Genomic DNA, 22450 nt, shown 5'->3' with positions numbered 1-22450 from the left:
CTGCAGGTTGGGTTGGGGGCCGGGGTGGGCAGAGGGCAGAGGACATACAGTGGGCCTCGAGCCCTGGAAGGTGCCAGTGGGTCCTCTTCCTGGCCGGGTTGTGGAGCCGACGCGCCTCCCCACCGCAGCCCAGCAGCGGTGCCCTCTCTGCCCTCAGAGCCAGACAACGAGGCCCACATGCACAGCTCGTCCCGCCCCTGCAGCCCCGCGCACCACCACGAGGGCCACGCCAAGCTGGCCGGCAGCCCTCCCCGCTCGAGCCCCGTGAGGATGGGGCCCTCGTACGTGCTCAAGAAAGGTTGGCAGGACTGGGCAGGGAGGGGGTCTACGGGGCACCCACATGTGCAGCTGGGGCTGGGAATGCGGGGCGTCTGAGCAGCGGCGCCTCCCAGCCCTCCTCTAACGCCATAGGGGTGCGGGGGTTGCCCCTCTTACTGACATGACCAAGGCCCTGGGAGGGAACTGCATATCCCACCACGTGACGCACACAGGACCCCGAGTCCCGGCCCAGCAAGCCCCAGTGCTGCCCCTTGCCCCAGACAGGCTGGTGGGGCTGGGCCTAGTCCCGTGCTATGCCCCCAGCCCAGGTGCTGAGCGCCGGCAGCCGCAGGCGGAAGGAGCAGCCCTACCGCAGCGTCATCTCCGACATCTTCAACGGCTCCATCCTCAGCCTCGTGCAGTGTCTCACCTGTGACCGGGTGAGCCCTGGGAGTGGAGAGCCAGGGCCCAGCCTTCAGGGGCCTGGTGGTCCCCCCTCGGGGTGGGGGTGGGGGAGTGGCTTCTCCACCTGATGGCCCCTGCCTTTCTGGAAGAGGGAGGGCTCTGGTTGCCTGGTGCCAGGGTCCAGGGGACGGGGAGCAGACACTCTGTCCTCTACCTGCCATCGGGTGGCTGGGGTTCAGGCTGCAGATTCTGCTTGGTCTGGGCAAGGTGGAGCCCTGGAAGGTGGAAACCCAGGCTGACCTTCAACCTCACAGGTCTCCACCACAGTGGAGACGTTCCAGGACCTGTCATTGCCCATTCCTGGCAAGGAGGACCTGGCCAAGCTGCACTCGGCTATCTACCAGAACGTGCCGGCCAAGCCGGGCGCCTGCGGGGACAGCTATGCCGCCCAGGGCTGGCTCGCCTTCATCGTGGAGTATATCCGGAGGTACACCTGTCTTCCCACCTTCCCGCCTTCGGCAGACCCGAGACTGCCCTGGACCTGGCAGGCAACAGACCGTGAACAGCAAAGTTCAGGCATTTGCAGGGCCAAGTTCAGGCATTTGGAAGGCACCCACAGCTGGATGTGCAGCTGTTTCCTGAGGGGGCGGTGGGGACTTCCTCAGCCACCCTGGGATGGCCTGGGTTGGGTCTGAAGGCAGGTAACGACAGGGGAGTCAGCAGGCGGCAGCTAGAAGGGAGGGCGGCAGCTGAGGGTAGGCCTGGCCCAGGGGGGGAGCAGTGGGCAGCTCTCGGGAGCCCCCACTGTGTGCCACGAGGCCCTCTTTACACGTACGTGATGTCAGGGTCCCATCTACCTGGAGGACGGGCCAGTGTGACCGGGGTCCCTTCACAGATGGGAAGACGAGGCTTGGGGGGAGGTGGTGTCCCTCTCCCGGGGACACTGGGCTGCTGGTCCCAGGTGTTCATCCCACCCATCTGGCCAAGATGCGTCCCTGGGCCCCAAGTGACCAGGTCTTAGTCTTGCCTGGGCCCTGGCGGCACCCCACCACCCCCATTCTGTCTCCCTAGGTTTGTGGTATCCTGTACCCCCAGCTGGTTTTGGGGGCCGGTCGTCACCCTGGAGGACTGCCTTGCTGCTTTCTTTGCCGCCGATGAGCTGAAGGGTGAGTGGAGTGGGCTCGGCCGGGAGGGGGTTGCTGGGTGAGCTCGCGGCTGCTTTCTGGAACTCACTGTCAGTGACACCCACCTCTGCCTTTCCACATCCCTCCACCGCTCCCCACAGGCCCCATCAGTCAGGCTGGGCCTGGGCCTGCGTGTCCTCCCAGCCCCATTGCCTAGAGCGCTCTTAGGGCTTTGCCTCTCTTGCTTCTGCTTACCAGTTTGTTGGGCAGAAACAATATGTGCTTTAATTTTGCATTTCCTCGGTTACCAATAGTTTGGGGCAGTTTTCGTAAGTGGTTTGACTATTTTTTGTTTCCTATTTTGAAATTTCCCAATCCTGTCCTTCTCCCATTTTTCTGTCGCGTGGTTGGCATGTTAACAAACCTTTGGGAAAGCTCTTCTAAAAATTAAAATTAATTGTGGTAAAATATACATGACCTAAAATGCACCATCTTAACCATTTTGAGGTGTAAAGTTCAGTAGTGTTGACTATGTTCATGCTGTAGTGCAGTCCCTCTCCAGAACTTTCTCATTCTGCAAAATGGACACTCTCTACCCCAAGACAGCAACTCTCTGGTCTCCCCTCCCCCGCCGCTGGCGCCCATCCTTGTACTTCCTGTCTCTGAACTTGACAGCTCTAAGGACCTCATCTAAGTCAGCTCATATGGTGTTTGTCTTTTTGTGACCGGCCTATTTCACTCAACGTGACATCCTCTGGGTTCATCCGTGTTGTAGCAGGTGTCAGGATCTCCTTCCTTTTTAAAAGGGGTCCTGGGATCGAGTCCCGCATCGGGCTCTCTGCTCAGCAGGGAGCCTGCTTCCCTTCCTCTCTCTCTGCCTGCCTCTCTGCCTACTTGTGATCTCTCTCTGTCAAATAAATAAATAAAATCTTAAAAAAAAATTTAAAAAAAAAAGATTTTATTTATTTATTTGACAGAGAGTGAATGAGCAAGAGAGAGAGAGAGAGCACAAGCCGGGGGAGGAGCAAAGGGAGAGGGACAAGCAGACTCCCCTCTGAGCAGGGAGCCCAACGTGGGGCTTGATCCTGGGACTCTGGGATCATGAGCTGAGTCGAAGGCAGATGCTTAACCAACTGAGCCACCCAGATGCCAGGAATCTCTTCCTCCTCCTCCTCCTCCTTCTACTACTACTATTATTACTACCACCACTACTACTAATTTTTCTACTACTACTACTACTACTATTACTACTACTACTTCTTTTTAAAATTTTATTTATTTATTTGACAAGCAGGGGGAGCAGCAGGGAGAGGGAGAAGCAGGCTCCCCACTGAGCAGGGAACCCATGTGGGATTCGATCCCAGGACCCTGGGATCATGACCTGAGATGAAGGCAGACGCTTAACTGACTGAGCCACCCAGGCAGCACTCTCCTTTTTTAAAGCTGTGTCGTATTCCACTGATAGACCATGTGTTATCTATCCGTTCATCTCTCAGGGGACACATGGGTTGCGTCTGCCTTTTGGCTACTGTGAATATTGCTGCAACCAGCATGGCTGTGCACCTGTCTCTTCTAGGCTGATTTCATCTCCTTGGGATACATACCCAGCAGTGGGATTGCTGGAGCATACGGCCGTCCTATTTTTCATTTTTTTTTTTTTTTAAGATTCTATTTATTTATTTGACAGAGAGAAAGAGACAGCGAGTGAAGGAACTCAAGCAGTGGGAGTGGGAGAGGGAGAAACAGGCTTCTGGCTGAGCAGCGAGCCCGATGCGGGGCTGGATCTCAGGACCTTGGGATCATGACCTGAGCCGAAGGCAGATGCTTCACCCACTGAGCCACCCAGGCGCCCCCTATTTTTGATTTTCTGAGGAACTTCCACGCTGTGTTCCTTGACGGCGTGCCAATTTCCACTCGCACTAGTGGCGCGTTCCCTGTTCTCCGCATTCATGCCGACACCTGTCACCTCATTTAAAAAAGATATTTTTAATCATAGCTATTCTAAAACAGGTGTGGGGTAGTGTTTCGTCGCAGTTCCAATTTGCATGTCCCTGGTGATGAGTTTTGTTGAGCATCTTTTCATGTACGTGTTGGCCATCTGTTTGTCTTTGGGAGAATGTCTCTCCAGGTCCTCTGCCACTTTTTTAATGGATTATCTGGGGGTGGGGAGGGGTTTGTTTGTTTTGCTCTTGATGTGAATGAATTTGTTACGTATTCTGAATATTAACTCTTTATCTGACACATGGTTTCTCAATATTTTTTCCTGTTCTGTAGGTTGCTGCTTTATTTTACAAATTGTTTCTTTTGTTCAGAGCTTTTTAGCTTGATGTGCTCCCACTGGTTTATTTTTGGTCTTGTTGCTTTTGGTGTTCTATCCACAACTGCGTTGCCAAGACCAATGTCAAAGAGCATTTTCCTATGTTTTCTTCTAGACTTGTATGGTTTCGGGTCTTCTGTTTAAGCCTTTAATCCATTTCAGGGTATGAGACAAGGGTCCGGTTTCATTCCTCTGCATGTGAATGTCCAGTGTTCTCAACACCGTTTACTGAATGACTCTCTTTTCCCCGCGTTGAGTATTCTCGGCTCCCTCGTCAAATAGCGGTTGCCCATAGAGACTCACGGGTTTATTTCTGGGCTCTCAATTCTGTTCCTTGGTCTGTGTGTCTGTTGCTTTGCCAGTACCATACTGTGCTAATGACTGTCGTTTTGTAGCGTAGTTTGCAGTCAGGAAATGTGGTGTCTCCAGCTTTGTTCTTGCTCAGGATTATTTTGGCTGTTTGGGATCTTTTGTAGTTCCGTATGAATTTTAGGATTATTTTCTACCTCCGTGGACAGTGTCACTGGACTTCTGGCAGGGATTACATGGACTCTACAGATGGCTTTGGGTGGACAGTATTTGTCATTCTCACCCATGAATGCGGGGTATCTTCTCACTTAGTTTGGTCTTTGTGTAGGAACAGCTCTGTCCTTGTCCCATCACCCTGACTCCTGGTGCCAGATGCATGGTGGTTTTCCCATACCAAGCAGTTACGTGACACCCGCTGGGTACTGAGAATTCAACTCAGTTGTGGTACTGCTACCTGGAGACAGCATCAGATCCCACAGGTCAAGGACTCAGTCCTATAAGACCTCCCCTCCCCAAGAGCCCATCACAAGTCCTGCTTGTCATCTATGCTTCTGACTGACCGGCTATAGATCAAAGGTTCCAACCCCTCCTTCTTGGGTTGGATAAATTTGCTAGAGCCCTTACTTACTAGGTGACTGGTTTATTGTAAAAGGCTGTAGCTTAGGAACAGCCAGGTGGAAGAGATGCACAGGGCAGGGTATGTGGGAAGGGGTGTGGAGTTTCCACAGCCTCTGAACTCCTACTTTCCCTTGGTCTCCATGCATCCACCAGCTCTGAAGGTCTCCCAACCCCACGCCATTGGGATTTTATGGAGGCTTCCTTGCGTACGCGTGATCAGTTATGAACTCCTCTCTGTAGAACACCATGTGGCTGAAATTTCCCAACTTCTAATCATGGCTTGGTCTTTCTGGTGACCAGCCCTGATTCTGGAACCATCCAGAGTCATCTTGTTATTTATTTTTTTAAAGATTTTATTTATTTTTTTTTATGTTAGAGGGAGAGAGAGTGAGTATACATGTGAGTAGGGGGACAGACAGAGGGAGAGGAAGAGAATCTCAAGCAGACTCCATGCTGAGCACAGAGCCCGATGTGGGGCTCGATCTCATGACCCTAAGATCACGACCTGAGCCGAAACCAAGAGTCAGAGGCTTAACTGACTGAGCCACCCAGGTGCCCCAGAGTCACCTCATTAGAACAAAAGTCGCCATCATTACCCAGGAAATTCCAGGGGACTTAGGAATCCTGTGGCAGGAAGCAGGGTCAGAGAGCAAATGCCAGAACAAATGATGCTCCCAGTGCTCTTAGTACTTAGGAAAGTACAAGGACTTCAGGGGCTCTGAGCCAGGAACCTTGGGCTGTATTTTCTGTCATGGATTCATCCTAATAGTTTTTTGGTGGAATCTTAGGTTTCCTACCTTCTCTTTTCCTATTCGGATGTCTTTTATTTCTTTTTCTTGCCTAATTGCTCTGGCTAAGACTTCTAATACTGGGTTGAGTAGATGTGGTAAGAGGCAGCACCCTTCTGTTGTGCCCGATTTCCGGGGAAAAACTTCTAGCTTTTCACCGTTGAGGATGTTATTAGCTGTGGACTTGTCTTAGATGGCCTCTGTTATGTTGAGGTATGTTCCCTCTACACCCAATTTGTTGAGAGCTCTTATCATGAAAGGGTGTTGAAATCTGTCAAGTGATTTTTCTGTCTCTGTTGAGAGGATCATTTGATTTTTATCCTTTACTCAGTGAATGTAGAGTATCGTGTGTATTGATTTGTGTATGATAAACCATACCTACCTTCCACATTCAAATTCCATTTAAACATGGTGTGTGATCCTTTTAATACAATGTTGACTTTGGTTTGCTAGAATATTACCGAGAAGTTTCCATCTATATTCATCAGGGATATCGGCCGGTCATTTTCTTTTCTTATCATGTGCTTATCTCACTATGATATCAGAGTGCTACTGGCCTCCTAAAGTGAGTTTGAGAGTACCCCCCACCCCCGCTCAGTTTTTTGGAAATGTTTGAGAAGGATTAGTGTTAATTCTTTTTTTAAATGTTTGATAAAATTCACCAGCAAAACCATCTGGTCCTGGACTTTTATTTATTGGGCAGTTTTATGTTTGTTTGTTTTTTATTACTGTTTCCATCTCCTTCCTCATGATTGGTCTATTCAGATCTTTTCTGTCTTCATGATTCAATCTTGGCAGGTTGTATGTTTCTAGGGATGTTCCCATTTCTTCTAGGCTGTCCAGCTTGTTCGTGTACAGTTTACTCTGTCGTACCTTTTATGATCCTTTGTGTTTCTGTGGCGTCAGTTCCAAGAGTCCTCTTCCATTTACAATTTACTTGTCTTCTCTCTTTCTCGCTCTGCTAACCTAGCTAAAAGTTTTTCAATTTTATCTTTTCTGAAAATCAACTCTTAGTTTCACTGATTATTTTCCTGTTCTTTTCTTTTTTTTTTTTTTTTTTAAAGATTTTATTTATTTATTTGTCAGAGAGAGAGACAGTGAGCACAGGCCGACAGAGTGGCAGGCAGAGTCAGAGGGAGAAGCAGGCTCCCCGCAGAGCAAGGAGCCCGATGCGGGACTCGATCCCAGGACCCTGAGATCATGACCTGAGCCGAAGGCAGCTGCTTAACCCACTGAGCCACGCAGGCGCCCCTCCTGTTCTTTTCTTCATCTCACTTTCACTTACGTCTGCTGTAATCTCTCTCTTATCTCCTGCCTCCTGACAAGTTGGTGCTGAGTTTGTCTTTCATTGTCTAATTCCCTGAGGTATAGTCTGGTTGTTCATTTGAGATCTTTTTTCTTAATGTAATTCATTGCTATGAAATTCCCTCTTACAGCTGCTTTTGCTGCACCCCATATATGCTAGTACTTTGGGGTTTCATTGTCATTTGTCTTGAGATACGTCCTGAGTTCCCTTTTGATTTTTTTCTTCGACTTGTCGGTTGTTGACGTGTGTGTTGTTTGTGAATTTTTTAGTTCTCTTCCTGCTCATTGTTTCTAGTTTTATGCCGCTGTGGTTGGAAATACACTCATCTTCCCAAATTCATTAAGGCTTGCTTTGTGGCCCCGCTCCTGGAGCTGTCCTGGAGAATGTTCTGTGGGCACTTGAGAATGTGTATTCCGGTGCTGTTGGATGGAATGTTCTGTATATGTCTGTTAGGTCTTTTTGGCCTGTAGTCATTCAGGTCTAGTTCCCTTACTCATTTTCTGCCTGGATTATCTGCCCAGTGTTGAAAGTAGGATATTAAAGTGTTAAGTATTATTGTCCTGCTGACTCTTTCTCCCTTCAGTTGGGTTAATGTTCTTTTTTATTTTATTTTATTTTTTTATTTTTTTTTTTTTTGTAAAGATTTTATTTATTTATTTGACAGAGACAGATCACAATTAGGCAGAGAGGCAGGCAGAGAGAGAGAGGAGGAAGCAGGCTCCCTGCTGAGCAGAGAGCCCGATGCAGGTCTCGATCCCAGGACCCTGAGATCATGACCTGAGCCGAAGGCAGCGGCTTAACCCACTGAGCCACCCAGGCGCCCAATGTTCTTTTGAAATATCTAGGTGCTGTGGCGTTGGCTGCATATCACCCTTTGCCACTGTACAGTGACCCTCTTTGTCTCTTTGGCCGATTTTGACGGAAAATCTGTTGTATGTGATGTTGGTAGACGCACCTCTGCTCTGTTGGTTTCTGTCTGCTGGGAATGTCTTCCATCCCTCTCTCTCAGCCCGTGTGCCCTGAGAGCTGAAGCGAGTCTCTTGCAGGCGGCATATCGGGTTGTGTCCCGTAAGTATAGATTGTTATGTCCACCTCGGCTCCCACGTCCTGTCGCCACTCACCGTTGTCTGCATTTCCTGCCCTAGGTGACAACATGTACAGCTGTGAACGGTGTAAAAAGTAAGTGTGTGTGCTCTGGGCTTTCTCCCCAAATTCCCTTTCTGACCCCTCGGTCTCTCTGTGTCCCACGTGCTCCCCTGGTTCCTTCAGAGAGTTTGATCCAGACCTCACCGAGGTGACCGTGGGGGGAGGGTGCTCACTGGGCCCCTCTGTCCCCACACCGGGACACTCACCGCTTCTCCCCTGTTCCTCCTTGCCAGGTTGCGGAACGGGGTGAAGTACTGTAAAGTCTTGCGGCTGCCTGAGGTGAGTGGAGAAGCCTCCCGCCTGCTCTCTCTGCTGCTGACTGACGTGCGGCGGCGCGGTGGGTCACCCTGTATCCCAGGGAGCCTGAGCTGAAGAGGCCTGGGACAGGGGGGAGTCTGCTGCTTTGTCCGAGAGAACTGCTGGGACCCTCTGTCAGCTCCCCCATGCTCTGCGGGTGTGGGGCAGAGGGTGCCACCTGGAGGGGGGCAGGGCCACCACGCTGTCTGCGCTGGGGAAGGCCTTTCTGAGGAAGAGGGTCACGTGAGCCCTGAGCACGGGGGCTGGCGTCAGCCTTGTGGAGGGAGAGCTGGGAAGGAGCAGGTGGGCAGAGTGTGGAGGCAGGAACGGGCTTGGCCAAGCCCAGGAAGGGCCGTGTGGCCAGAGCACAGAGGAGTGTGGCCGGGGAGGCAGGTTCTGGAAGCCCGCGTGGAAAAAAACTGTGGTCAGGGTTCTGACGGTCAGCTTCTTTCACGGACCAGTGCCGCCCTCGGGGACTGTGTTGGCCGCCCGCGCTGTCTCCATGGCCCTGCCGTCTCGTGTGCCTTGGTCAGGGGACAGGCCACGGGCCAACTCGGCTCCCACGTGGAGCTCTTCCGTGTGTCCAGGCGCTCAGTAGGCGGGAGCCCTCAGCCAGCCTGGGCCTCTGGAAGGCTCTTGGCGTTCGGTTTCTTGTGTTCGCCTGGAGGGCGAGCCCTGAGTGGGTCAAACAGTGGCCAGTGGGTGTCCCAGAGCCCGGCCCCAAGCCCCCACCTGGTCACAGGGCCCCGGGCATCCCTGCCTGGAGTGACTGCCACCTCCTCCCTGCCTTCCAGATCCTATGCATCCACCTGAAGCGCTTCCGGCACGAGGTCATGTACTCGTTCAAAATCAGCAGCCACGTCACCTTCCCCCTCGAGGGACTTGACCTGCGTCCATTCCTTGCTAAGGAGTGCAAGTCCCAGATCACAACCTACGACCTCCTCTCGGTCATCTGCCACCATGGCACAGCAGGCAGTGAGTCAGCCCCCCTCCCCTCCCCACATCACCCCTGTCCCTGTCCCCCAGGGTGTCTGTGACCAGCCTGCCCCTCCCGCCACTAGGTGGCCACTACATCGCCTACTGCCAGAACGTGATCAACGGGCAGTGGTACGAATTTGACGACCAGTATGTCACCGAGGTCCACGAGACGGTGGTGCAGAACGCTGAGGCCTACGTGCTCTTCTACCGGTAGGTCCCCTGGCAGCTGTCACAGTGGGGCGTGGTCCAGCTCAAGGACAGATGGGTGGCCTGTGAGCCTGGGATGGCCAGCCCCTGTGCTCTGGGGCTTTGCTCCGGGTGCTTTTGGAGGGAGGTGGAACCTGGAAGGTTCTAGGCTCTAGGCAGTAAGGGTGTCTGGTTGTAAGAAAGAGCCTTCTGGCCGTGGGGAAAGCAGGGAACCCAAGAAGTTGAGTTTGGGTCTTCCGTGGTGCTCCCATGGAGCCATCGTGGCCAGCACTCAGGCCAGGGCAGTGGGGCCTCTGAGAGGCTGCCGGGCTGCTGAGGGGTTCAGGGGGTGGGGAGGGCAGTGGTAGGTGGCTGCGGACACACCCCTGGCAGGGAGCCCAGACACAGCTGCTCCTAATTCCCCTGCCCCACCCCTTCCACCCCTACCCCACACCTGCCCCCACACCTGCTCCACCCCTGCCCTAACCCTACCCCACCCCTGCACCATCCCTGCTCTACCCTTATCCACCCCTGCTCTGCCCACCCTGCCCTACCCCTGTTCTGCCCACCCTGCACCACCCCGGGATGACCCTGCCGCACCCCTGCCCCGGCCCTGCGGCAGGAAGAGCAGCGAGGAGGCGGTGCGGGAGCGACAGCAGGTCGTGTCCCTGGCTGCCATGCGGGAGCCCAGCCTGCTGCGGTTCTACGTGTCCCGGGAATGGCTCAACAAGTTCAACACGTTTGCCGAGCCTGGGCCCATCACCAATCACACGTTCCTCTGCTCCCACGGAGGTGAGGGGGCCTCCTCCGGGACCGGGGTGTGGGGGGTGCGGGGGGCGGCCGGCCGAGCCCCCAGCGCTCCCTCCCTGCGCCTCCTCCACAGGCATCCCGCCGCACAAGTACCACTACATCGACGACCTGGTGGTGATCCTGCCCCAGAACGTGTGGGAGCACCTGTACAACAGGTAGGGCGCTGCCGGTGCGGCGGGGGGAGCCCGGGGAACAAAGGCCACCGTGGGCCCACGCTGCCCAGAAGCAGCCGTCAGCCTCCCTTGCACAAGCCCGCGGAGAGGACGCTTGGGGGCGCCTGTCAGACCCTGACTATTGGGAGGGAGGGAGACCGGCTCCTGCGTGGCCCGCAGGTCCCTCTCACGGAGAGTCCCCGGGGCACTGGCTCCAGCCGCCCGGCTCGGGTGGCCTGGGCTTCCAGGTTCAAGTCCCTCAGGGCCAGAACGGGGCTCTCACATTGCGGACGCCTGGGCCCGGGTCGCCGTGCAGATGGGCAGGCAGGATGTGAGCCCCCGGGAGAGCGGTCACATAGGCCAGGAGGCCGCTCCCCAGACAGGCTTTGCCATCCGCTGGCAGGTCGGGTGCAAAAACTCAGCCTGGAGGTAGGCAGGTGGGTCAGGGCCCCACAGGGAAGTGTGTCCCCATATCCTGTGGGAATCCGCTCTCCTGCCTGCAGAGGGACCAGCTTCTGCCTCCCTTTGACATTGTCCCCAGGGTCTGGCCAGGTGGGCTATGGGCCTCAGCAGCTCCTGCCTGGTAGCCAAGAGGGAAAGCAAGATTGTTAGTCCGCCCTTCAGCCTGTAAACATAGCTCTGTGACACGCCTGCCCTGGGGCCAGTGGCCGCCGGGCTCGTGGGCCTGCTGACACTCAGGTCCTCCTGCCAGTCTGAGGGCGACAGGAAAGTCAACAGGCCATGGTCTGTTGACCAGGGCGCTCAGGGCTGCTCCGCGGCTGGGCCAGGGAGACATCAGGGAGCCCCCCGGGAGGAGGAGAAAGCTGCCAGGTGGAGGGCAGTCCTGGTTTTCTGGCATGTTCTGAAACTCTCCCTTCAGGGTGCGCTCGCTCGCTCTCGCTCTCTCTCTCTCTCTGCCCTTCCTCCGGGCGCAGATTCGGGGGTGGCCCTGCCGTGAACCATCTGTACGTGTGCTCCATCTGCCAGGTGGAGATCGAGGCGCTGGCCAAGCGCAGGCGGATTGAGATCGACACCTTCATTAAGGTGCGCGTGGTCAGGGGCATTGGGGAGGGACGGGGGCCTCTGTGGGGGACAGGTGGGGAGCTGGGGACTGAGGAGTCCTGCGGGGTTGGGCTCCGCGTGGAAGACCTGTCCCGTGGGAGCACAGAGCAGCCCGACACTGAAGGCTTTGCTGGCAGGAGGGTCAGGTTCCGGAGGCTCAGGTCCATCCGCTGGGTGAGCTGCTGAGCCGCCGTGGAAAGGACAGAGAGCCCTGCCGCTGGGGACTGGGTGACTGCTGCGGGGGCTGTCCCGTGCGTGAAAGGACAGTTAGCGTCCCTGGCCCCCGCATGCCAATGACGGCAAAAATCATGTCCACACGTTGGCCGTGTCCCTTGGGGGGCAGATCTCCCCGCTAGTGAGAACTGTGGGGCTGTACAGAGTGATGTGGAAAGGTGCATTCAGTGAAAACAAGTGGCGAAATGGCCAGTGGAAGCAGGTGTGTGTGTGTGGCCTGGGGCTGCTGGGAACAGGGTGACTGGGGACCACCGCCCCTCAGGAGTGGAGCGTGGGTAAAAGACAGTAAGGGACACTGAGCTTTGTGCCCAGGAGAAGACGACATGTCAGGAGAGTTAACGGAAGAAGTCAGTGCCTTCCGTTAAATGGGGGTGGGCGCTCGGCCTGGGACCTCAGCTGAAGAAATTCAGTGTCCCCTCCAGACGCTGGGGGGTGGGACCGCGGCAGAGGGCTCGCCGAGCTTGTCTGGGAGCTAGAGTGTAGAGCTAGTGTCTACACCTAGAGTGCCCAGGGTTTTCTAAGAGGTGGGGAGGGCGGGGGACAGGGAGGGTCAGCAGGGTGCCGGTCCGTGGCGCTGACCGTCCCCTCTGCTGCCCCTCCCTCGGCCCAGCTGAACAAAGCCTTCCAGGCGGAGGAGTCCCCTGGCGTCATCTACTGCATCAGCATGCAGTGGTTCCGGGAGTGGGAGGCCTTTGTCAAGGGCAAGGGCAAGGACAACGGTGAGTGTAGCATGGCCTGGCCCGCCCCCCAGCACAGGTGTTCTCCCTGCCCCGCGGTCGGGTGGGGGCTTCTTGCTGCGGCAGGACCGGCGAGGTCTTACTTGTCCCTTCCCTCGCGTCCTGTCCCCACGGGTGCTTTTCCCTCCTGCCGGGCACTTTTCTTTGGGGGTTTGCTTGCCCTAAAGAAAGATTTTAGTGGCTAGATGGCTTCAGGCTCTCGGGAAGGAAGACCGTGGATACGGTGTCCTCTGACCGCCCACTTTCCAGAGCTGGAACCAGGCGGTCTCCCAGAACCCGCCACAGGCCCCAGCGAGAAACGGCTGAGCCCGAGCTCTGGCCTGCCCACGGCACACCCTCCCACCCTCGAGCCCCACACACGGGCTCCCAGACTAGCGCTTGGGGCCTGGCCGGGCCAGCAGCAGGCCAACATGGGCCTTTTGGGGCCTAAGCACCAGTCAGGCCTCAGGGCGAGGGGAGGGGCCCGGGGCTCCCTGGTGTTGGTGTAGGGCTGGGGCTGTGCTCCAGAGTTGCAGCCTGCCCTCAGGCCCCAGCTTTGCTTTCTGGGGGCTCTTCCTGGGGCACTTCCTCCCCGGCCTCTGGAAACAGCTCTCAAGTCACGTGGTTGCCGAGGATGCTGCGTGATTTAGGGGATGGTGCTCAGCGAGGGTCTAAAGTCCCAGAAATCCCTGGGACGCCCTAGGTCCCTTCCGGCTCTCCTGCTTTGATGGCCGAGCATTCGGTTCCCGGCCCGTGCCCCCGTGAGCATGTCACCCAGCCCCTGTGGGCCCCGGACAGCCTCTCCGGGGTCATGGGGTCGGAGTCACGCTTTGAGAATGGGTTCTGCCTGCAGAGAGGTGGAGGGCCATGGTGGGGGCAGGTGGGTTTCCCGCTGCCGCAGAGGCTCCGAGGCGCTGAGCCTGAGCCGGGTCTGTTCCAGAACCCCCCGGGCCCATCGACAACAGCAGGATCGCACAGGTCAAAGGAAGCGGCCACATCCAGCTGAAGCAGGGTGAGTCTCGCCGCCTCCAGCCCTGGCCTCCCCACGGTCCCTCCTGGCTGCTGGTCACAGTCCCACTGGAAGCCCCCGCCTGTCCTACCCAGGCCCTGTGCCAGCCTCTGCCTGCCCTTTGTGGGCACCCCATACCCTGGGAAACGGGTGGCAGCCAGAGATGTGCCTTCCGGGGTCCTTGGAGAAGCGACATCCCTCGGAGCGTCCCGAGGTTGCTCTGGAAGAGCTTTGCACGGGAGCGCACGGAGCTCCCAGAGCCCCCTGCCAAGACATGGCCTCTCGGGGCGGGAGTTGGGGTCAGGGAAGGTGAGTGGGCAGCGCAGGCGCAGCCCCGACCGCCTGGCCTCTGGGGCCCCGCAGGAGCTGACTATGGGCAGATTTCAGAGGAGACCTGGGTCTACCTGAACAACCTGTACGGCGGCGGCCCCGAGATCGCCATCCGACAGAGCGTGGCCCAGCTCCAGGACCCAGAGAGCCTGCACGGGGAGCAGAAGATTGAAGCCGAGACCCGGGCCATGTGACTTGCTGGGCCAGCCTGTAAGTCCCCTCGCTCTGCAGAGACCCTCTCCCGCCCCCCGTGTGTTGGAAGAACGCAGCCCTGAACGCACCTTCCAGGAGACTGTTTGGAAAAACCCTCTCGTGAGCCCCGCTGGGCCGAGTGACCCAAGTGTCCCCACAGGCCCCCGCCTTGGCCCTCCTCCCTGCGGAGGGCGTGTGTGTGCCCCGAAGAGAGGCGGCGGCTGGGGAGACCCAGGCAGAAAGTTTTCTGCCCAGAAGCAGCAAGTTATCTGGGTCCCAGTGAGTGAGGTCGCGATCAGGAAATACACCTGCTGCGGGCTCTTCAAACAACCAGGGCTCTACGACGTTCCTTAACTTGGGTCTTTGTGTCCACTTGTCAAGGCCGTTGTGTCCCCCACCTGCCCTCTTGCTCGTTCAGGCCCAGCTTGGGTCCCTGGAGCTCCAAGTCAGGGGCTGTGACCGAGAGACCACAGGGCAGGAGGAGCTCTGGGTGCTGCGCAGCACCCAGCACGCACAGCAGGAAGCTGGGGCACAGAGGGCCGAGCTGGAGCAGCGGGGGGTGCCTCTGCCCTAGGCCCCGCTTTGGCCCGATTCCCTGGTGTCACAGAAAGGCTCTGGAACCCTGGGCTGCTCTCAGCGTTTCTCCTGCAGACTGACGATTCTGGACTCTGTTGTGATGGGGACCCAGGGTGGGGGTTGGTTCTGCTGAGCAAGATTGTTTCTGGAGGCAGCTGGTCCCTGGCTCCCCGTGCTGCCGAGCTGGCTCCCCGGACTGGCTGTCGCTCGTCCCCAGCAGGGAACCAGATGATGAGACAGAAGTACCCCGCGCCACTATCCTTTGCTGCGGATGTGGCTTCCCTGGGGTGGGGGGTGGGGGCTCCCTGTTTCTCACCACACCGTCACGGGGAGCCTGGGGAGATGTGGCGCCAGGGCAGCTCTCACATCGGCCGGGGAAGCCCATTCTGGATGCTGAAACGGGCCACGCTGGGGTGCTGGGACAAGTGCAAGGGGCCGGGCTTGCCTCTGGGGACACCCACGCCCCTGGACGAAGCAGCTGGGGCGAGATGCCCACCTCGTTGGGACTGGAGGGAAGGGGGGTTGGGGAAGGGGCCTTGGGACCTGGGCCCCCACACACCGTGGCCTTTAGTCTCTAGAAGCAGATGCAGCTGGAATTCTGGCAGAGCCCGGGAAGCTCACTCTGCGGTCCTTCTACCCGGGTCCTCCCCCACCGAGGCAGCGCGCAATCGCCATTGGAGAACAAGCCGCTCTGGAATCCCCTGACGTTTGCTACAGTCTTGAAAGTTCCTGCTGCAGCCAGCCCCTGCGGCGGGGCTGGGTGGCCAGTCATTGTCCTGCTGGTGACAGAGTCGGCGCCAGGTCGTAAACTTGTCCCCTTCGTTGGCGCGGCCTTGTTGGTGTTCAGAATGTCCTAATAAATACATATGCATCCCCGCAGGCCTGGCTGTCATCTGTACCCGCGGCAGGTCACGCTGTCAGTGGGGGGCCTGCGCTGGGGGTGCGGCGGGGTGCGGAGATGAGCGGCCGGCACCAGCGCACACAGGAGAGGGCTTGGCAGGGCTCGGAAACCAGCCCGCCTCTGGAGGCCGCGGGGGCGGACAAGGAAGGGAGGCCGCGAACGCACGTGTGCCGCCTTTTCCTGGAACCAGCCCTGGCCCCAGAGAAGTGGGGCCAGTTGTGGGGGTGGGGGTAAGGCCAGCACATCCCATGGGCTGGTCCCGTACTGGCGCCTTGGCCACTCAGGATAACCCCTCTGGGCTGGGGTCACCCTCCCCGGGCCGGGCAAGGGCTCCATGGCTGGAGGAGCCCTTCCCTCCTCAGCAGACAGCGGACATTGGCTCCTTGAATCCCAGCATCGTGGTTGCTGAGGTCCTGCCTGGGGAGCTCCCGGCGTTTTATCTTCCCTGTGGTTTTGGCTGGTTTTTGTTTACACTCCTTGGGGCTTGGTGGGGAGAGACGAATAGGAGAGTTTTGTGTTATTTGAAACATGCTTGTGAGCCGCGGACGGTGCTCGGCGTCAGGAACAGTTCCCCCCGCTGTGACCATCCCGAGCCCCGTGAACCCCTACGGCTCCCTCCCGAGCACAGCGGCCACCTCGTCCCGCCCCAGAAGTAGCTCCGGGCCTGCCTGTCATCCCTCACTCTTCTTTCTAGCTTTCCCGCATCTGCCGCGCAGCTCTGCTCCCACTGGGACGTCGTACACACGGAATTCCGTGGTACAGATTTTGTGATTGGCCTTTCTTGTCTTCTTTGGAAGATGAGAAAGAAGAAGTTCCGTCCGGGGCATTGGCTGATGTCGGAGGTTTGGAGACACTTGGTTCTTGGACGGCAGGAAGGTTGGGGAGAAAGACGGAGGTACCAGTTGACCTCAAAGTCTTTCCTTCCTATTTTCCCTCGATACACCAGGCTTTAAGGGGCTCCACCAAACTCAGAGGCCGGAATCGGCAGACAAAACAGGAGACTGTGGTGTTCACTTCCCACCCTGAGTAGGGCCGCGAAGCAGCGGGCAGCGGGGGAGCGGGCAGCGGGGGAGGCCACCTCCTGTCTTCCCTCCGCAGGTGCCCCCCACCCCCGATCGGGCCGGGGCTCACTCCAGCAGCCCGGTTTAGAGGCGCCTACACGCTCCCAGCTGCTGCCCGGGCACACGCTTCTGCTCACAAACCTGCATCAGAAAATGCATTTGCAAGGTGCAGCCGCCCGCCCCCGCTCCCCGGAGTATGGCTTCCTACCTTTGTTCTCGCCCGAGTTCCGTGCAAAACACAAACGATCCTGCCAGTCCGACGCCGCCTGGTTTGGAGCCCCCCAGAGCCTTGGGGGAAGCGAGTGGGGTTCTGGAATCACCCCTCCCTCTGGCTCTCTTCTCTGCGGCGGAGAGGAGCCTCGGTCGCCGCCAAGGAGCGGGGTGTGGAAGAGATGAAGGCCCTCAGGAGAGGCTGTGAAGCGGGCGGTCCACGGTGCAGGACACTGTTCTGGAGAGCTGGCCCGGGGACGTGTTAGGGCGCCGTCTCCAGCCGGTCCTGGGATCTGAGACCAGCGAGCGGCCTGGCCCAGGTGCGGTCTGGGGCGCCGGGAGTGGGGACAGGGCTCGGCCTGGTGCGGTGGGGGGGCGGGCACGCCGAGGGGCAGAATGCTGCCTGGGATCCTTCCCACCTCCCGACCCCCGTCTCCTCCTGGGGCCCAGCAGCTACGAATGAGGAGATCCCCACTTTTCCTCTCTCAGCTTTTGGCCCCTTAGCTCTGAGGACAAGGGCACGCTGGAGCCTTTCTCAGATTTTGCTCCACCTTGTGGGGCCCAGCAATGCCCCCAGCGGACGGGAGGTCATTTCAGTATGGGTCCCCCTCACTGCACCATCTGGACAGGTAGTGTTTGAAGCAGGGCCTCTCAGAGGCACCTCCGGGAACCAGCTCCTGGTGTTCACAAAGTGGCTGCTGAGTGCCGGGTTTGCACGTCAATCCTGGGTCCGAGAAGGTGCTGGCCACAGGCTTACTGCCTCGCCTTCTCAGAACAACACAGCAGAGGCCAGGGAGGGAAGAGGAGGCCTCCTCCAGCCAGGGATGGGGGTTTCTCACCGCCCAGGACACAGGGACATTAGCCCCACTGGGCTAGGCTGGCTGGCCGGCCAACCCCTCCCTCCCAGCAACCCCCTCGCACAGGCCCCCAGCCCCTCACATTGGCTGCAGATTCAGAGCTGGATGTCCGGGCCGTCCCGCGGGTCCGGCAACTCAAGAGATCTCGTCTCCTTTCGCTATGAGAGGGGCCCCTGGACACACCCCACGCACACACCGGGTCCTGCCCTGGGGCGCCTTCCCCTCGCGTGCTGGCCCCTCTCCCGCTAGGGGTCGCCACCGCCTGTGCGGCCGCGCCCGGCTTGGGTGCCGCGTGAGGCCTGGCCCTGCCCCGGGGCAGGCTGCGGAGCCGGCGAGGCCCCTGCCACGCTGCTGCCTCCGGAGTCAGGAGCCCCTGCTTTTCTGAAGGCCACCGACATCCATTTCTGAGGGGAGGCTGGGGCCAAGGTGAAGCCCAGCCTCTTGGTGGCCTCCTGCCTTTTGGCACCTCTGCAGCCTCACTCCCTCCCGACTGTTCTAAAACGGCTCCGAGGGGCTTTAGGACCTAAAGAAGTGTGGGCACCAATCACTGTACCTTCCCCGCAAAGCCTGGGCTGGGATTCCCCGCGCACCTGGAATCCGGGCCTCCCGCCTCCCGCTGCGCACAGCCGCAAGCAGCAGGGCCGGCGGTCCTCCCCGCTCTAGCGTCACAGGAGCCCCTGGTTACTGCCCCCAGGCTCCCGAGAGGGTGGGCTCCAGCACTGGTCACAGCGGACTGCCCACAGAATGCAAACGTGCCCCATGGTCCTGGCTCCCCCACCCCCCACAATGGGAGCCCCGAAGACCTAGAGGAGCCGACTGCCGAAGGTGCACAGAAAACACATTTGCTGCTCCTAAGGAGCCCCACCCACCCCAATCCCTGCACCAAACCGACCTGAATCCCACATCACAGGGTCCCAGGCAGCTTGTTGTCCTCCAGCAGACGGGGCAGTGGGTACAACTAGGAGGTCGCAAGCCCGGCCGGAGTGGATGGCTGCGGGACTGTCCAGGTTCACGCGGTGACTCAGTGAGGGGCACACGGGCCCAACCCCGGGGCCCCGCCTGCTTCCAGGCCCGGGGTCCCCTCTTCGTGCCAGAAATAGTCCCGTGACAACATAACAGAGGTTATACTTTTATTTAACGTTTAGAGGATTAACATATAGTTACAAGGTCAATATAAGCCTTCCAATGGAAGCACTTTATTTGGTTTAATTCCATCTCCAGAGACAAACGGGCAACTCCAGATCCTTCACAATGGCAGGGGGCCGTTACAACACTGAAATGCCTCCAAAGTTGAGAATTAGTGCCACACACACAGATAAACCAAAACGTTTAAAGGTGCTCAACATCAGGTTAAAATAGAATTTTGGATCGCTCTTTTAAAGAAGTGTTTTGACGGCACAAGCGCAGGGAGGCAGAGGCATGAGGAAGTATGAAACTAAGATTTCTGGAAAAATACTCAGCATCCATGTCACTTTTCCACGTTCACTGAACTCTCTCCCGTAATTACAAATGTCACCAGAATGCCTAAGCGGGGGCTACTGCCCTCGAGATAAGCTACAGCTTATCTGGCCTGAGCCTCACAGCCTGGAAGCTTCCAAGGGGAGCGCGCGAAAGACCCAAAGGAAAATCCCATGACAGCTTTCCGTGCCTTTTTATCTTGCAAAGGAAAAACAGGATAAATGACAAGTTCCTCCCTTTCACGTTGTCTTTAGGTCACGTTCAGGGCAGGCTGTCTTAAAACTTAGTCATTCTTACAATAACACTATTCTAGCATTGGGGAGAAGTGACAGGCCAAGAGGGGAGGGAGAGGGATCCCCCCGAGCAGATGGGGACGCTCCCCTACTCTACGGGAACTGGTCCACAGTCCTCTAGACGAATTTCCCAGGAGGATCCCAAGAGCAGAGAAGACACCTCAACTACCCTCTAACAACTCATCTCCTTGAATGAGCCAGGGTTTGCAGCGCCCCCCTTCCCACACGGCCGCACGGCCCCGCCGGAAGGAGCGCACCAAGGCTAACACGGAGAAGCACCTATGACCCGTTCCTTGCTGGACGCAGGCGGTACAGAAGGAAAAACAAAACAAAAAGGCGCAGGGGTTACAAGATACGAGCATAGTCTATACTGGGCTTAGCAGACACTAAAAGAACAAATCACTGTAGCTGATACCATTTTCCCTACGCTGCGAGAAATGAATCTATCCTGACCCCAGAGTATGAAAGATGCAATGCACATGCATTCCCGAGGCCTGAAAACCGATTTAAAAAAACCATTTAGCATCCTTGCGGAGTAGACAGCGGTCCGCTTGGCCTGGGAGATTCGGGAGTTCGTGGAGATACCTACTCCCTGCCCCCCACCCCTGCTGGCGGAGAAGCCCTCTGTGGAGCCGCTGGTTTGCAAGGACACAGGGGGACCGCCGTGGGGAGGGGAGGTGCGCTGCTGACACAGCAGCCCCGAGCCCCTCGGGCAGGTGGGTGGCTGGTCTTCTGCTGAAGGGTTTGCCCCCTTCAGGGTGAGAGACAGAGGCGCAGACAGAAAGACAGAAGAGGGGGCGGCTCAGGCTCACTCGCTCGCCTTTAAACCCAAAGCCACTTCCTCGTCACCTGCTTACCCCAGGCATCTGCCTGCTGGAGGTTTCTTGTCACCGAGCTGTCTCAGAAGCAGGTGTGCAGTCGGTGGTCAACCCTGGTTTGCTGAGAGGAACCCTTTTGTGGCCGCTGAACACAGGCCCATCCCTTAGCACCTGTCCTTCCTGTCCCTGTCCCTTCGGCTCCCGGAAGACATCCTTGTCTTAGATTCATAAATGTTGAGGAGAATTAAGGATGTTCGAGGTGACCACCCAGGTACCAACAGCCACACGAGAGAAGACAGAGGCCTGATTTCCTTCTTGGGCTTCGGATGGTTCTCATTCACAGAAACTCGCAGCCCGTGACTTCTCCTGACCGACCGTGTCGGCACCAGAGACGGGAAGCTACGCCGCCCTAAGGCATGCCTGGCCACGGGCTACGTGGTCTCACGTTTTCCTCAAGGATCCATAAGAGGAAGGGAACTTCGCTCAAAACCCAACTCAATCCAGTCTCCATGGCCCGCGGAGCACGTGAGAACATAAGAAGCCGCAGGGTCACCCGAAGGACCGCCAGCAGCACGGGGTCTTTGGTGCGGAAAGTGCTAGAATCCTACGATGGGACTCTCGGGAATTCTCACTTTGCAACGAGCTAGTGCCCAGGTGAGCCTCTGGCTCCGCCAAGTGCCTTGCCCGGCGGCCCCCGCTCCCAGGGCGATGGTGGGGGAGACGGTGGGCTGGGACCTTCCCTCACTCCATGGCAGGACACAAGCCTCTGCGTGTGGCCCTCAAGAGATGGAATTTGACTTCCAGTGTAGACCTTTCAGGCCATGGAGCACAAGCCCCAAATCAAAACATGTGTGTGTGTGTGTGTGTGTGTGTAAGCGTGCACGCCACAGAGGGGGCTGTGTGCCTACGTGTCCCCCATGGACCCTCTCAGGCCAGGAAATGTTGCAAGAGCTGATGGTTAGTATGAGGCGAGGACCCCTAGGCAGAAAAGGACCACCGAAGGGACTCGGGACCCGGGAACCCACCTGTGACATTCAGGCGCTCAGTCTGCCCAGCGCAAGCCTGACCCTCCTAGTCCAGATTCTGTTAGTCTCCCGGGGGGAGACCGGTGGCGAAGTTTTCACGGAAGGCACAGTGTGAACCGTGGACAGGCCAGGACGCGCCAGGTAGACTGAGGGCCAAGGCAGGGGCCCGGGAAGGAGGGAACATGTGTCTAGCTGCCTTCTGTGGCCCCATGTGGGGTGGGGGGGATGGGGACGGCGACAGGGACAGACCTGCCCCCGGAGAGGTGGCCAGACGGGGCCACGGGGGGAGACGGGCCACGAGAAGCATGCTGTCGGGAGCAAAGAAAGGAAAAGGCAAGCAGCCGCGCGGCAGGTCGGGAGAGGATGTGGCTTCAGGCCGCGCAGAGGGGACCGCGGGCCGGCCCAGCCCGGGAGCTGTCTACGCGAGCGGGCGCCCAGGCCTGTGGAGACAAGCAGACCGAAGGGTTTCTCCGGGGAAGGCTCACCGAGGCTCTGGCTCCTGCAACCGCCTCTAGGGATCTACAACACAAAAAGACAGAAAGAGAAAGAGTGTTTAGAGGGAGGCCGGCGGCCCGGGGCGGGCATCTGGTCTGCACCGCCCGGGAGGGGGACAGCTCTAGAGCGCGGAGTGTTACCATGGGGCACGTCGGAGATAAGGAACTTTCACGGTCTCTGGTCGCCTCAGGGGCCAGCCTTCCCTTCAGGGGGAAGAGAGGTCCACGCGGCAGACCCACGCCCATCCACCCCCGGCCCCTCTTTCTGGGTCCGCTGAGCTTTGGAAGAAAGAAATGCAACCCGCTTTCCAGGCGGATGCAAGGAATTTTGAGGCCTGATTCTCTCCCCCGACCGACACTGTCGGCGCTTTACCAAAAAACAAAAACAAAAACCAGTAAAATCTTGGTGAAAAGGAAAAACCTGTTACTCAGCAATCAACAGTGAAAGTTCTTCATCCGGAGGGGGCAGGAGAGGAAGGAGACAGAGGCTCGGAAAGCCCTCAGGTGCGCACAGGGCGAG

General features: G+C 57.8%; 2 protein-coding genes and 1 pseudogene across 6 annotated transcripts in view; 2 read left to right on the top strand and 1 right to left on the bottom strand.

Annotated features, from left to right (window-relative positions):
* USP20 (ubiquitin specific peptidase 20) overlaps positions 1-15692 on the top strand; it is a 43221-nt gene extending 27529 nt beyond the window's left edge. For 3 of the 5 annotated variants that reach the window (XM_032307765.1, XM_032307764.1, XM_032307766.1), the window contains 14 exons: positions 158-298; positions 583-698; positions 978-1150; positions 1735-1829; positions 8271-8304; positions 8505-8550; positions 9363-9543; positions 9630-9756; positions 10355-10524; positions 10616-10697; positions 11630-11738; positions 12601-12709; positions 13647-13718; positions 14079-15599. In XM_032307765.1, coding sequence (XP_032163656.1) covers positions 158-298; positions 583-698; positions 978-1150; positions 1735-1829; positions 8271-8304; positions 8505-8550; positions 9363-9543; positions 9630-9756; positions 10355-10524; positions 10616-10697; positions 11630-11738; positions 12601-12709; positions 13647-13718; positions 14079-14239 — 1616 coding nt within the window. In that variant the 3' untranslated portion in view covers positions 14240-15599. Of the gene's footprint in view, positions 1-157; positions 299-582; positions 699-977; positions 1151-1734; positions 1830-8270; positions 8305-8504; positions 8551-9362; positions 9544-9629; positions 9757-10354; positions 10525-10615; positions 10698-11629; positions 11739-12600; positions 12710-13646; positions 13719-14078 lie in introns of those variants that run through there. The other 2 variants (XM_032307763.1, XM_032307767.1) reach the window with 2 other exon arrangements.
* A 63-nt stretch (positions 15693-15755) lies between these two features.
* On the top strand, positions 15756-18139 carry LOC116570549 (annotated as a pseudogene).
* A 2111-nt stretch (positions 18140-20250) lies between these two features.
* The window catches only part of FNBP1 (formin binding protein 1), a 144016-nt gene continuing 141816 nt past the window's right edge, over positions 20251-22450 (bottom strand). The window contains exon 18 of the mRNA XM_032307769.1: positions 20251-21955. Within this exon, the coding sequence (XP_032163660.1) occupies positions 21948-21955 (8 nt within the window). The 3' untranslated portion in view covers positions 20251-21947. The remainder of the gene's footprint in view (positions 21956-22450) is intronic.

This window comes from Mustela erminea, chromosome 12 (assembly GCF_009829155.1).
Source record: "Mustela erminea isolate mMusErm1 chromosome 12, mMusErm1.Pri, whole genome shotgun sequence".
Lineage (NCBI taxonomy): Eukaryota > Metazoa > Chordata > Mammalia > Carnivora > Mustelidae > Mustela > Mustela erminea.
This window is presented reverse-complemented; position numbering and strand designations above follow the sequence as displayed.